Source organism: Elephas maximus, chromosome 3 (genome assembly GCF_024166365.1).
Source record: "Elephas maximus indicus isolate mEleMax1 chromosome 3, mEleMax1 primary haplotype, whole genome shotgun sequence".
In the NCBI taxonomy this organism is placed as follows: Eukaryota; Metazoa; Chordata; class Mammalia; order Proboscidea; family Elephantidae; genus Elephas; species Elephas maximus.
The window spans coordinates 173,768,528-173,784,494 of NC_064821.1; the positions used below are offsets into that span (position 1 = coordinate 173,768,528).

The 15,967-nt window shown below is 40.0% G+C and overlaps 1 protein-coding gene across 3 annotated transcripts in view; it reads left to right on the top strand.

Annotated features, from left to right (window-relative positions):
* Nucleotides 1-15,967, top strand: part of VAV3 (vav guanine nucleotide exchange factor 3) — a 419,739-nt gene that overhangs the window by 188,785 nt on the left and 214,987 nt on the right. For all 3 annotated transcript variants that reach the window (XM_049880207.1, XM_049880206.1, XM_049880209.1), the window contains 3 exons: nt 6,847-6,905; nt 9,693-9,758; nt 14,352-14,460. In XM_049880207.1, the coding sequence (XP_049736164.1) occupies nt 6,847-6,905; nt 9,693-9,758; nt 14,352-14,460 (234 nt within the window). The remainder of the gene's footprint in view (nt 1-6,846; nt 6,906-9,692; nt 9,759-14,351; nt 14,461-15,967) is intronic.

The following is a 15,967-nucleotide window of genomic DNA, read 5'->3' on the forward strand; positions in this document are numbered from 1 at the left end:
CTTCAAGAGGTCCCTGAGTTTCTTGAGATGGGATACAGAGGGTGTGTGTTCGTACGTGTATGTGTAGGTATACGTACACACACACTTATATGTACCGCATCCACGTACACGTATACGTATGCACGATGTTATGTTCATCTTGTCTGGTGGTAGTGCTCTGCTTTGCTCATAGCGGAGGTGCCAGAACAGTTTTCAGCGACTTCACATGTTATGCCCTGCAACAACCAGACGTTTTAGGAAATCTCTAAAACGTGTTGCTAGAATTAACACTAAGCTGCAGTGCTTCCTCATGTGGTGATTCATTGTGTAAAATGAGAAATGCAAAGAAAATTTAGCTAATGAGTTCTGTTGGTTTCCTGGGAGAGTTAAGGCAAAATATACTGTTAGTCTGAAACTCACCATCTGGTGGGTTTAGAATTAGGCCTCATTGCCAGTGGTCAGTGAATCTGGCATTCAGTGCTTGGTTCCTGCTTGGCCTCTGAGTTGCAGCTGCCCTGGTCCACAAGCCTGTGGCTTTGTCTGAATTTGCCCAGTATTTCCAGGTGCACCCTCCCAGTTATCTCCTCTTGGGCTTGGGTTTTTCTCTATGACCTCCTGAGGCTCTTCTCTGAGGCTGCAGGAACCACGAGGGAGCCTCCCTGGCCTGGAGCCTCCTGGAGCTGCTGCAAGGCTCTGGAGCTTTTCTTGAACCGCTGGGCTTACCTTGCACTTGGGGCTCCAGCCTGTGGCTCCTGACTGCCCTTCTAGAGCCTACCTCCCTGTGAGGGCCACCTGCCCAGGAATTCCTATTGAATCCCGGCTCCCTGACCTCCTCCACTGAGCCACATTTCCCAGACCTGTGCTTGCTGGATTCTGTATTTGAGCCTGTTATGAGACCTGAGGATGCAATGGTTAAGTGTGCTAAGCTGCTAACTCTAAGATTGGTGGTTTGAACCCACCCAGCCAGTATGTGAGAGAAAGACCTGACGATCTGCTCCAGTAAAGATGACAGCTTAGTTCTACTCCGTGACCTGGGGTAGCAGAGTTGAACCCAGTTGAAATCAACTCGACCTCCCCTAATAATAACAACAACACAAGGCATATTTTTTTATTTGTATATTTTCAAAAAAAATCTTAAAATAGCCTGGGTCGAGTAAAGAAGTAAAGCTTCAGAACAGAGAACTCAAGGAGATACATCTATCATTAATTAGCAACTTCTCAGCAGAGCTTCATGCCCATGTCCATGGCTACCTCCATTTAGTCCCCAGGGCTGTGGCTTCCTTAACATGGCCTTAGAAGGAGCTATTGTCTACCGCCTCTGCATGGGTGACTTGGTTTAATTACAAGCTACTAATGTGCTAGATAAGCAAAGAATGGGGATTTGCCAGAAGGTCTCACAAAGAGAATAGTTACCACCAGGTATTTTTATCAATGGATAATGTTGACAGTCTGCTTTTGAAAGCTGTTTTATTTCATAGCTTTTAAACTGACTAAGGGAATGTCAAAAATAAAGTACTGATGAATAAGAATTCAGGCAAAATAATGATCATCACTCCAAAACCCAAACCCATTGCCATCGAGTTGATTCTGACTCATAGCGACCCTATAGGACAGGGTAGAACTGCCCCAAGGAGCACCCGGTGGATTTGAATTGCTGACCTTTTGGTTAGCAGCCGTAGCTCTTAACCACTACGCCACTAGGGTTTCCGTAATCATTATTCAAGATAGAACACTTTGATGGTGGGTACTGGTATGTAGGTTGGGTCCAGGTTTGAGGAGACAGGCAACTCTTTCTTATACTTAATATTTAATTTTCATAATGGGTTCCTTCTTCAATTATTTATCTATTCCCCACTTGTGGCAGGCTAAGCCCTTTACGTATCTTTATACATATTATCCCTAATCCTCACAATAGTTTCGCAAGGTAAGTATTACTCATTCATTTGTTTGACCAACAAAATATTTTTGTGTTAAGTGGTGGTTATGAGCCTAGCTGTGAAGTAGGTGATGGTGGAGAAAGGAGATGATTTCCTGCCCTCAAGGCATTTTCACTGTGAGGCAGAAGAGATAGACAAGTAAACAGGCTATTAGAATGACTTATTATGGTCTCTTCAGAGGTATATAAATTCATGCAGACTTTTTGAAGAACAAAGGTTATGCCTTTTGACTTAATGGGGCCGCTTAAGAATCTTCCTATAGAGATACCTGTACAGAATTGAAAAGAGATTTTGCAAGGAGGTTAATTGCAGCATTGTTCTAGTAACAAAATATTGGGAGGGTTCATTGGTAGAATGACCAAATTATTATGTGACATACATACACTGGAATGTCACGCAATCATTAAGATGAGTCAAGTTAGATCTGTATGTATCGATGTTTCTGGGTGGCACAAACAGTCTGTGCTTGACTATTAACCTAAAGGTTAGCAGCTCTAACCCACCCAGTGGTCAACGGAAGAAAGGACTGGCAGTCTGCTTTCGTAAAGATTACAGCTGAGAAAACCCTATGGAGAGGTTTCACCCTGTAACATATGGGGTTGCCATGAGTCACAATTGACTGGACAGCCACAGGTTTGGTTGTGTTTTTATGTATATTGTCTTGACACATTCTCTGTGCTATATTGTTAAATGATAATAACGTGTTGATGAAAAACCTATATAATAAGAACCCATTGCTTAAAATAGTAATAATAAAAGGAAAAAAGAAAAATTCTGCAAAGTTCACACCAGATTCTCAGCTGTGGTTCTCCCAGGATAGAAGGTGAGGCGCAAGGCAACTTATAAGTGTTGCTATATTATTTCAGTTTGCCACAATAAGCACGTACATGAGGTGATAGAATCTAGGTTAGCCTTAATGTTCTGGGTCCTGTGGGGACACAGAGGACCCAAACTGTGTGGGAGATGGTCAGAGAAGGCTATCTGGAGGTAGGGACAGCCTTGCTGCCCTCAGGACATACAGGTTTGGTCAGGTAGAGGGACACAGAACAAGAGCTCTCTGCTCAGGAGTGTGCTAGAGTCTTTCCAAGTAGACAGCACTGGAGCTGGCTGCTTCCAAGTGTTTTAACAACTTTCCCAAGTTGTTCTGAGTCCTTCCTCCCTCACACTCCACAGTCCCTATTTTTTTTTTTTAATAATTTCTTTTATCTTGTTGCTCTCGAGTACCTATTCTAAAATACATCCCAGATTTCCACCTGTTCTCTATCCCTACTGCTGCTAAGGTCAGACTTCTCGTTTCTTCCCTGGACGTTTAAGACAACCTTCTAGTCAGTCTCCCAGCCCCCTGTCTGTACCCTACTTCTCTCACCCCAGTGTGTTCTTCACTTTGCTGAGAAATCTTTTGGAAAATGCAGTTTTGATCCTATTACCTTCCTTCTTAAACTTTCTTGATAATCTTTCATATCTTCTAGGATGTAATCCACCCTTCTAAAGCAGGCATGCAGAAGCCCTTGCCTGCCTCTCTGCTTTATCCCCGTCATCTCTCATGTTGTTGTTGTTCACTGCTGTCAAGTGAACCCCAACACATGGGTACCACATGCATCATGGAACGAAACGCTGCCCAGTCCTGCTCCATCCTCATGATGCAGATGATTATTATTATTACTGTTATGATCCATAGGATTTTCATTGACTAGCTGTCAGAAGCAGGTGGCTAGGCCTTTCTCCCTAGTCTGTCTTAGTCAGGAGGCCCCACAGCAACTCGAGAGCTTCCACTGACAGACGGGGGGTGGCTGCACGTGAGATGCATTGGCTAGGAGTTGAAACCAGGTCTCCTACGTGGATTACTCTATCCAGAATTACTTTTATTTCTTTACAAATGTTCCTCCTCTTAGCCGCTGAAGTAAGTGGAGAAAATAGTTTCATGACTGGGATTTAGTACAGTTGTTTGTTGGCCTTTTACTTTGCAAACATTCTGTTTATTCCCACTGCCCCCTTTCTGGGAGTTAATGTTCATAATTTCATATTATTTTGAGGTAGAAATGTAGAAATTAATACATTGCATGGAAAATAGCCTCCTTAGAGTCTCTGGAAATGTTTCTTTTGTAAATGTTCCCAAATGAATGTTTCTAATGTCAAATCAGAATCTGCACATGGAAGACTTGGGAATCTGGCATTAATTTGTATACTTGTCTATTCCAAATCCGGATACACTCCGCCTTTATAGAATAAGCATTGTTTTAAAAACACTGCATTGACTAAACAGTCTTTATTTTCTTTGGCTAAACTCAGAGTTAATGGATGGACTTGTTGTACAACACGATAGACCCATAGCTGAGTGGTAGCCCCCAGAGGAATTCACTTTCAGAAATACCACGTGTTATCCATCCACCCTCTTCATCTACGGAATTTGTATACTTAGGTTGGTTTTTCTAATACTGTATGTAATAAATAACCCTTGTAAAATTAATTATAGGAGTTGGTTTCAGCTTACTGGTTTTCAAGACTGTACTTTCTAAACACAATTTAGGACTAAAGTAATATACTATTGTCTGGCTCCCTCTGGTGGACATTTATATGAACGTCAAGCTCTAGTGTCTTTTTGGAGAGAGGGCATAATTTTTGGTGATTTTGAGGACAAGGATCAGAAAATATATTCTCATTTTGTAGATATATCACAACTATTATAGACAATATCCCCCTGGAATAAAATACATCACTACCGAAGTATATAATAAAATGCATCCGTAGGGTTTCCAAGGAGCACCTGGTGAGTTTCAACTCTGGACCTTTTGGTTAGCAGACATAGCTCTTAACCACTACACCACCAGGGTTTCCACATAATGTGGTAACAATAATAAAAGAGGTGACGCTGCTGGGCTCCCAGTGTAACTTAGACTCAGAGGCAGATTTTACCTAGTAGCTTTGTAACAGTCTCACGTCCAGATAAGAATCAACACAATATAGTGATTCATGGGTCTAAATACTATTTCACGGATTATTCCAGAACCTTCCAGAAACTGAACTTTTCACTCAGTAATCTATAGTTTTGGAACTTCAGTAAGTGGTTATTTTTATTTTGAATAGTTTATTTTGATAAATTTGTTAATATTCATTCATAATCTTGAGACTCACTGAATTAGGAAGACATAGTTAAACTTTATTATCACTTCATTATGGTGACTTAATTGATGTTGAGTTTTATCTAGGTGGGAGTATCTTGCTTTAAGAAATTGCAATTAAATTTTATTTCTGTATGATAATACTAATAATTTTATTTATGTAATAATGCAAATTCACATTTATTACTGAGATAAACATTTGATAGGTATTATCTCATTTAAGTCTTAAAAAAAGAGCCGTGGTGGTGCAGTGGTTAGGCACTTGGCTGCTAACCAAAAGGTGGGCAGTTAGAAGCCACCATAAAGATGTGGCAGTCTGCTTCCGTAAAGATTTACAGCCTTGGGGCAGTTCTGCGCTGTCCTATAGGGTCACTATGAGTTGGAATCAACTCAACAGCAATGGGTATGTCTTAAAAAGATTTAATGAAGTGGGTAGTTAGCTATTATTATTCTCATTTTACAGAGACTTATAAAAGTGAGCTTAGTTAGAAACTTGTGGAACCAGAAGTCATCCAGGTCTTCCCACTCCAGAGTTGTGAGTTTCTAATTAGAACACTCTTACTACTTCTCGAAGTAGTACGAGAGAAGTATATGTGTGGTTAATACCTCTACTAGGCTTCTACAGAGTCCGGGAGGCTTGACTCTGATGTTTCTGTCATTGAACTGAGGAATTACAAGATTACCTTAAGTCAGAGGTAGATTGCTGCTTTTCCCCACCTTTTTTTTTTTTTTTTCCCTCGTTCTGAGTAGACCTGATAGCAGAACCTCTTTGAATTTTGTTCCATTTCATTTGGAGAGTTAGGATAAATTATTGCAGAAACAGGCTTTATGAGAAAAAATGCATTTTATGTCACTAGCTTCCTCACGTAGCCTTAGAGCAGATGATCTTAAGTGTGAAAGCTTGAAGGAAGGTAAGACTGGTGGGCATTGATGCTAAAACCATGGCACGGCAGATTTAGGTTCACCTGCTGAAGAGTTTCGTGAGGAATCTTTGAAACAGAGAATCAAGAATAATTCAGGAATCTTGTTCCGGAAGAACACTCAGAATAGGCAATTGTCTTCAAGTTGATAATTATAAAAAATAACAACCACTTAAATATTTTACATGTATTCACTTACTTAATCCCTACACGCCAACTAAGTAGGGACTGTTATTATAGGCATTATCCAGATGAAAGGAACAGAAGCCCGGAGAAGTTATTTGCCCCAGGTTACATGGCTGATGGTGATAAAGCCAAGATTTGAATGTATGTGTCTGGCTCAAGAGCCTACACAGCCATGCAGCAATGCCGCCCATCATTCTGTGGTGATGGAAATGTTTGATGTCTCTGCTGTCCAGTATGGTAACCAGTAGCCATATGTGGCTGTTGAGCCCTTGAAGTGTGGCTGGTGCAGCTAAGGAACTGAATTTTTAGTTTTATTCAATTCTAATCACTTTGGAGAGTCCCACGTGGCTGGTGCCTACTATATTGGATAGTGCAGCTTTATAGGATCTTTCAGATTTTGTAGACATAGAGGATACGGGAGCTTTGGGATCATCCAGCCTAACTCCTTGTTTTACTGATAAGGAAAGTGCAGCCCACATGGTTTAAGTAATCTGTTTACAGTGCTAAAGTTAAAAAAGGGGAAAACTGTAACCCAGGTCTGCATACTTCCTGGTCAGGACTCCTCTCACCGTATCTCTTTGGCTTCCGCCAATTTACCTTCCTGCTGCCATTGTTAGTATTAGACGGGGAAACTGGTGTTTTAGAATAAAAGTAACTTACATTTTCTGAAATACATGTCCAGTTAACACTGTTCTCTTTTCTCAGGTCATAGAAACACTATCTCGACTTTCTCGAACACCTACAGCATTGGCCACAGGAATCAGGTAAGTTTGTTCCTCTGTGGGACCCGCTCCTCTCATGTGATCCATTCAGTTCAATATCATGGTTATAAATCAAATGGCTACTGTTTGCAAAGCACCATGAATACTGGGACTGCGTCTCATCCATGCAGATTGCCTGGTATATAGCTGCCCACTGTATCTTAGAAAATTATTGAGCAAGTATGAATTTATTCGTAGAGTTACATACATAGATGCATTTATAGACTAACTGCACATTGGTTAAACATCGTTCTCAGTTCACTAGTGACTGTCACTGATGTAATTCTTTAACTTTCTGCAGCATTTCTATACATGAAGTTCATAAAGATAGACACAAATGCTTAAGTAAATAAGTATTTTAAAGATGTTGCTGTACATTTGTTTGCTGTAGAGTGTGTTATTACCATCAAAAGCTATAACAATAACTCATAGCTTTCAGGAGTTTATTTAAGAATAACAAACCAAACCCAGTGCCGTTGAGTCGATTCCGACTCATAGTGACCCTATAGGATAGAGTAGAACTGCCCCATAGAGTTTCCAAGGAGAGCCTGGCAGATTTGAACTCCCAACCCTTTGGTTAGCAGCTGTAGCACTTAACCATTATGCCACCAGGGTTTCCAAGAATAACAAAGCATGTCTAAAATAATATGAGCACAAGAATGTGTACTGAAAGTTTGGCAATAAAAGAAGAACTTGGAAGTAAGTTGGTTAAGTAAATTATGTCATCTTTATGCAAGGGAGTAGTATGCAGTCAGTAAGCATGGGGATGTAGTTTTTTTTTGGGGGGGCTGTTTCTGTTTCAGATATTACATACTCAAGTTAGATACGTCAATAAAGATTAATTATAAATACCATTAGGGAATAAAAAAACTCTCACTAGCCACATAGCCGGACCTCATGGAAATGGAACAGATTTTGTTTTTTATCTTGTTTTCTCAAGGTTTCATACTGCAGTCTCCAGTCATTATAGGGCTCTGTGACCCTTTGTCTCTGCCTCTGTTGCTTCCATTTTTTCTCTGCCTAGCTCACATTCACATTCTAAGGGAGAAAATCTAAGCACTGCTTAAAGCACCAGTCAGCACTGGCCAGGCTCCCTGGTCACTAGGTACAATGCACAGGGAACTCAGGAAAGATACCCTGTAGACTCTTTCTCAGAATGGGCCATGAACTTGGAAGCTTTCTACAGAAGCAGTCTACAGACTGGACAAATGTTCAATACTTTGTAATATATTCTTAATTACATAAATATCTTTCCTTGCCAAGATATATTTTATGTTGTAATATGTAAACAGATTTTGAAGCAGTATAACTTTATTTTTATATGCTTAAATATTTTTTAATTCTGAAAAGATATGTCAGAAGGTTTTATTTTCTTTTTTCCTTTTTATCTATGTTTTCTACAGTGAACTTGTAGTGTTATGTAAGTATGATGAAATGTGTCTAAAGTTTGAAAATTTTGAAGCACTGGCACATCTCACACTTTAATTTATTTGAAAAACATAAGTTCCTCAAATGTCTTAAAATTTTGATACTTAAACTAATGTGCAACTCTGCTTTTCAAGATAGTTATTTAGTAATTCTTTAGTGATTAGGAGCCCTGGTTACTCAGTGGTTCGAGGCTCAGTTGGCAGTTTGAACCCACCAGCTGCTTCTTGGAAACCCTATGGGGCAGTTCTACTCTGTCTTATAGGATCGTTATGAGTTGGAATCAACTCAAAGGCAATGGGTTTGGTTTATTTAGTGATTATCTTGATGAATCCTCTTATAAGCTTTTACAAAACATGTGACATGTTGGCTGCATGTAAACAAAGTAAAATTTTTGACACAATCACAATTACTTTGATTTTTGCTAGGCATAAATTTAGGGCATTATGTTGGTTATACGGAAAAAAGTATATAGTAGCATGAGATAAACAAGGAAGCCTGTGGATTGAAGTGTGATTTTCTTTGGACAGGGATAAGGAGAACAACTTTTTTGTCCCTGAGGTCTGGTTGACTCATTTGTCCAATAAATGAAACTAGAAGATATAATTTAAACACCTTAAAGTCTGAGTAGAAAAACGCATCAGAGCTAATAATCATATGCAGTGGGCACAGTATTTTTGTCCCCTGGTAATTTTCACCAGTACTCGTGAACTGAGTCATGGAACGATGATTGTTACCACGTGATCCGTCATTTGGGTCAGATTCTATAGCTGAGAGAGTGCCGAAGGCAAGGGCGCCTGCGCAGCTGCTTGTTGCTTTCTGAATTGAGAAGCTGCACTGGGTGCTCTGTGGGGACCCTGCAGATATGTGGTAGATGGGAGATGAGATAAGCATATTTATATGTCCCCGGCTGTGCACTTAGGAGGCCTGGTGGTGGTGCAGTGGTTAAGCGGTCGGCTGCTAACCAAACGGTCAGCGGCTCGAGCCCACCTCCCACTTCATGGAAGAAGGTTATGGCAGTCTGCTTGCATAAAGATTACAGCCTTGGAAACCCAGTGGAGCAGTTCTATTCTGTCCTGTTGTTATGAGTCAGAATCGACTTGATGGCAACAGATTGTTCTGGTTTTAACTGCACACATGACTGCAGTGAGCATCGGTAATTGTTGCGGATGACTTGGGGTAACAGGTGCTGCACCTCCCCGGGGGACCCCAGACACAGCTGCAGGGTGGACACTTTGCGGGGAGCCCTGGACGTTGTCTTAGAGATAGTGACTGATCTACAGACCAGCTTATGTATTTAGTGAGACATAAATGCCCAGCCCGGTTGTTGTTCATTCACCCATATTGTTTCTTTTCCCCTTCTAGGCCCTTCCCGACAGAAGAAAGCATCAATGATGAAGACATCTACAAAGTCCTTCCTGACTTGATAGAGTATGTTGAGTATTTTCAGCAAAGCTGAACCACTGCCAGTTTTTTATATGCGTTGTGGATTTTAATCGTTGATGTTAAAATAAGCTTTCCGAAGTAGAAAAGTGGTTTGTGATTAAGACACTGAAGAGTTAACCTTAAGCTGGTGATCGAAAGCTTTCCAAGAAAATATACTTCGAGTTTTTTAGTTCTCGTTGTATGTCACACATTGTGCAAGTCCCTACGAAGAGAAGTAAAGAAACGTACTCAAGTAGAGTAAAATTTGGAGCCTTCTCAAAGACATCATAGTGGGAGTAGTTAAAACCAGAACTGGACAATTAGGGAACAATTACAAGAGTTTTAGAATCTACTATTGGAGTCACGGACAGATAGTACATGTGTTATAAGTTCAAGGAAGGACAAGATCACTGTGGGCTGCGGTTCCTCAGGGATGTCTCATTAGGTGGTTTTTATTCTGAGCAGAGACTCCTTTTGGGTTTATTATTTGTAGTTAGGAAAGGCAAATGTTAAGTCCTTGCAGCCGATTATCTTCTGCTGACTGAGTGCCTTGTGCAGATGACAAATAATCAGGAAACATGGCCCCCAGCCCTCGAGGAACTGATAGTATAGATAGGCATGTTTGTAAAGAATTATAATAAGAAATAGATTATGCTCCAAGAGAGACTCAAATCCTGTGGAAATTCATCCATTCTCCACCTAACACAACACACTGAGCTTGTTCTTGCTTTAGGGCCTTTATTCCTGCTGTTCCATCTGCCCATGGGAGCAACTCCTCAACATTCCAGCCTTTGTTGAGGTATCCCTCTGCAGAGAGGACCTCTCTGAGCACCGTGTCTAAAATTGCCACCGCTTCTTCACCCTTCTATGTTTATATAGCTCTTACCACTGCCTGAGACAATCTTCGCTTAATTTACTGTCTGTCTCCTTGTTAGAAGATGAACTTTGTAAGGTCAGGGAGTTTGCCTTGTTCCTGACTCTGTTTCTACAACTTCATACAGATTGGTGCATAGTAGGTCCTCAGTAAGTATTTGTTTTCTGAATGAATGAGCCAGAGCTGCATTAAACATCATCTGTTTTTCAGGCACCATGCTTCAGGTTGAGCTATCTAGTCAGTTAATAGGAAGAGCTTATTAAGTGCTTGTTTCCATGGTAAGCTTTCCATGTACTATCTCGTGTCATGCCCTAATGATATAAAATTTGTTACTACTTTCTTCACAATTTACAAATGAGAAAATAAAATCTTAAAAGCTAAGCAACTTGTTGAAAAGCAAAGGTGTCACTTTGAAGACTAAGGTATGCCTGGCCCAAGCCATGATGTTTTCAATCACCTTATATGCATGTGAAAGCTGAACAATGAATAAGGAAGACCAAAGAAGAATTGATGCCTTTGAATTATGGTATTGATGAAGAACATTAAATATACCATGGACTGCCAGAAGAACGAACAAGTCTGTCTTGGAAGAAGTCAGCTAGAACACTTCTTGGAAGTGAGGATGGTGAGACTTTTGTCTCACATGCTTTGGACATGTTATCAGGAGGGACCAGTTCCTGAAGAAGGATATCATGCTTGGGAAGGTAGACAGTGAGCAAAAAAGAGGAATACCCTTTACAAAATGAATTGACACAGTGGCTGCAACAATGGGCTCAAACATAACAACAATTTTGAGGATGGTGCAGGACCGTGCAGTTTTTCCTTCTCTTGTAAATAGGGTCACTGTGAGTCGGGACCGAATTGATGATATCTAACAACAAGAAGAAGTAACTTGCTGAAGGTCATATCATAGTAGTAATCTTTGGATTTGAACCTGGACAGTTCTTATTCCAGGCTCCTAATCATTATGTTGCCTCTCAGATGGACCCTGGAGTGCTCCTCAAAGAGGTTTCAGTAGAAGAGCTAAGGGTGAGTGCTGATGGGAGCCCCAGGGCTGGCCAGCAGCTCTTCCCTGAGCAGGTAGCATTTGAATGGGCCCTGAAGTCTTATATTTTAAGTTGCTAAGGAGAAGAGTTTGTTTGTTTTCTCTGAAAATTTCCAAGAGTTCACTGATGCAAGGTAGATTCTGATTGTCTCAGTGAATTGGCTACAACCTTCATAAAGTAACATAAGATTATTCATAATTGATTGTCTTAGATTAAAGTGTTAGGCAGAATATAATATTTCTATCATTTGTATCTACTAATTTTTATAACCTTCTCCCATCCTTTCTGCTCACCAGTTTTTGTAGGCAGGGTTGATGTCCCAATAAATCCTGTAAGGATTTATTTTTTTTTAAGCTTAAGCTTGGAGGAAAAAAAAAAAAATTTTTTTTTTTATTTTTTTTTAAGCTTGGAGAAAACCTTGGGATCCTGAAACAGGCTGCTCTGAGATCCCAGCTTATGTTCTATAAGACACAGTTTGCTTCAACATCCAATGTCCAAATGTAGTGTTAAGTCTGGAAATTCTTGCTTTGAATTTTCTGTGCAAACCTGCTTTTCAGTCTTAGCTTTGTCTGTTGGCTCATATATGATAGCTTTTGGGTATGAACTCACCCAAAGGGAAGCCCCTTGAAATGAATACTGGCCAGCTCCCCACTGCAGGCAGGGTTTAGAAGAGAGTCATTTGCTCCTTAGTTTGAGAGAAACAGATATGGGAAGGAGTGGATAAGGGTGTGAGATAGCAAAACACACAGCGTAAGTGTCCAAATTTCTCCTGCTTTTATTATCAGGGTGTTAGACATGCCCATATGTAGCTAGGGACACAGGAAAACTAACATAGATGATTGCCGATTTATTGAGCATTTGAAGAATATCACAACTTCTTTCCCTATTCTATTTGATGCAAACTGGTGATTGTTGACCAAACTATTAGTTAGAAAAGCAGCTTTAGTATGAAGTTGAGTAGTAAAGCCCAGTATGTTTTAACCTAGTCTTGGGGAGTGTTCGTGTGAAATATCTCCAAATAATGCTTTGTAACTCTCATAGACAGCCTGGTGATTCTACCTACTGAAAAATGCTCCAGCTTGCAGAGTGACATTTATAATTACTACAGTGCTTTTATTTTTGTACATGTCGTGTATAATGATCTATCTGCACAGATCCAGGAGAGACGCTAGTGGCTGGCAGTGTTGAAGGAGTTGAATTTCCCTCTCCCAGGAATCTGAATCCTTCTTTCCAACATATCTAAATTGATTTCATCTCTGTTGTTGGGGATGATTTAGTTAATAGAAGGTAACTGTGGAATCTTGAATTGAAAGGAAAAACCTAGAAATAGTAACAGAGAATAGAATGGGTGGAGCAGTTGGCTCTGCTTTGACTGAGGGTTACAGTCTTATGAGGGGCTCTGGACCGATGCACCAGCCGGTCACCGTGTAAGCGCCCACGGGACTTTAAAAACAGGGAGACCAGCAGACGATTATCGTTGGTTTTTAAAATATTTTTTGGTCTTGGGACTTTTTTTTTTTTTTAACAAAATACAAGCAAAGTCTGGTGGATGGGGACCTCCGGGTGCCCTCTGAGTGGACTCGATGGAGCAAAATTTGAAAACTGCTGTATTAGATGTTGATAATAACCCTACTGTTCCTGATGCTTTGAGAAGACCATTTATGACCTTAGATCCTCCCCAACTCCCGTGTCATCTCTGTAGTATACTCTTTAGGACACATGATGAAACTGCGGCTTTGAAATATAAAAAATGGGAGGCAGGGTGATAGAATGATGAAAACAAAGAGTGTAAGACAGGCTTAAATCACAGCTCTGCCATTTGCTAGCTGTTTCATTTTTAGCAAGTCAAGTAAACTTTTGGTCTCTCAACTCCCTCACCTTTACGGTGGGTCAAATAATCACGTCTGCCATGCTGGGTGAACAAAATGAGATCATATATACAGAGCGACCAGTTATGTGCTGTATACATAGTAAATGCCTCGTAATTGTTAGCTGTCACTGCCATCAATGTTGAATTCTCTTAATTATTGTTGTTGTTTTTTGTCATTTATTAGGAGGAACAGAGCTATAATATGGGGCTTTTGACTTTTTCCACTGTCATGGATTGAATTGTGTCCCCCCAAAATATGTGTCAACTTGGCTAGGTCATGATTCCCAGTATGGTACGATTTTATCATCTATGTGTTGTAAATCCCATCACTATGATGTAATAAGATGGATTAGCAGCAGTTATATTGATGAGATCTACAAAATTAGATAGAGTCTTAAGCTAATCTCTTTTGAGATATAAAAGAGAGAAGCAAGCAGAGAGACGTGGGGACCCCATACCACCAAGAAAGCAGTGCCAGGAGCAGAGCAGGTCTTTTGGACCCAGGGTCCCTGCACGGAGACACTCCTAGCCTGAGGGGAGATTGATGAGAAAGCAGACAAAGAGAAAAAGCTTTCCCCTGGAGCAGACACCCTGAATTTGGACTTGTAGCCTGCTAGACTGTGAGAGAATAAATTTCTCTTTGTTAAAACTGTCCACTTGTGGTATTTCTGTTATAGCAGCACTAGATGACTACTAATTCCATTTTATTTCCTGTGTTTTATTTTCGACTAATATCCAGGGCACTATTTCTAACTCTTGCATTGATTGCATAATAGAAAATGACCTTTAAATTGTTTCTTTGGTTTTAGTGAAACGTGTGCAGACGATGAAGAAGGTCTGTATGACTGTGTTTACGGGGAAGACGAAGGTGGAGAAGTCTACGAGGATTTAATGAAAGCAGAGGAGGCACATCAACCTGTAGGACTTTCATTCACCTTTTTAATAAAGCTACTCAAAATATCGTATTAGGAAAGATATTATTGGAAAGACTAATTCATATAATTAATTATGTAACCACTGTTGGAATACTTCCTTTTTTTTATTTTAAATGTTTTGCTTGCTTAGGAACTGAGATACTTGTTATTGCACTTGGAGACATATAAGCAAGGCATCTTGCAGTTTAAAACAACCCTGGGAATCTTTTTGTCTGATCCTTGCGTTTTACTAGTGAGGAGATCAAGCCTGATAAATGACATGCCACTCAGTTAAATAAAGGCAATGTGGCAATAGAATATAATTTCAGGGAATCATGAAATTAGGTTGTTATGAAAGGTAATCTTCTCTTACAAAGCAGGTGATTTTTTCTTTAAATTAAATTTGGTGTAGGATAAAATATGTGTTAGAGAACATTTCTTCATATTTTTAGGTGTTGCTCTGAGGTACTTTTTTCTTTCATTCCATTACGAGTCCCCTTGCTTTTTTACTGTTTTATAAACTTTAATTATAAACTTAGTTTCAGGTACTGTTACATCCATCCTGTGCCTATAAAGCTTTATCTGCTGTTGAAATATCTGGAACATTTAGAAGGAAGTCGTTTGAATTATTTTTTTCATCTGTAATTTGGAAAAACAACAAAACCAGCTGCTTAATGTCTTCTTTGAAACTAAAGACGGTTCTTTTTCTTCAGTGCTTTGATGAGTTTGCCCGACTCCCTCTGTGCTCTTGCCTTTAATAAAAGGCTGGTGGGTTGTCTGGTGTCCCCGCTGGGAAAAAGGAGCTTCTTTGTGGTGGAAATAAGTCTCCTGGCTTGTATTTAGTAAATGTAGGGGGGGTGCGCTTTAACCCACCGCATGAGCCGACAGACCTCCCGTGGTAGCATGTTAAGAGCATTTTTAGGTGATAGAGTATTATCTGTACTCTCTATAATGGTCAACCACACTGGGTTCCAGCAAGTAGTAGTTTTCTTCAGTGTCTCTCCCAAGGGCGTTCTTCACCCAACTACCAGCCCTGGATTGTTTACCTGGGGCAGGGTTAACAGTAATACTGACTTAGATTTATCGGGCCCTTCCTGAGTACCTGGCAAGGTGCTAAGTGCTTGGCAAGGCGCTAAGTGCTTTACATGGGTTATCTCATCCAGAACTATTTGAGGTTGTACTAAAATGATCTCTGTTTTACAGATGAGAAAATTGAGTCATAGAAAATTTAAGTAACTTTTTCAAAGTCACAAAGCTAGTAACAGCAAAACTGGTACTTAATTCCAATTCCACCTGGTCCCCAAACCTTTGATCTTAGTACTATGCTATACCAGCTCCAGTCATGATCGCTTTAGGTGAAAGCACCAAAAACCGAGATGTTAACTCTTAAAAATTTTTGAAGGTTTTCAATTAACAAATATACCTTTATTATTTGTACAGTTATTTCTACAGTACTTGTAAAGTATCCTGTATATTAAGGAGGACCATATTACCACATTTGTGTGTGTTTC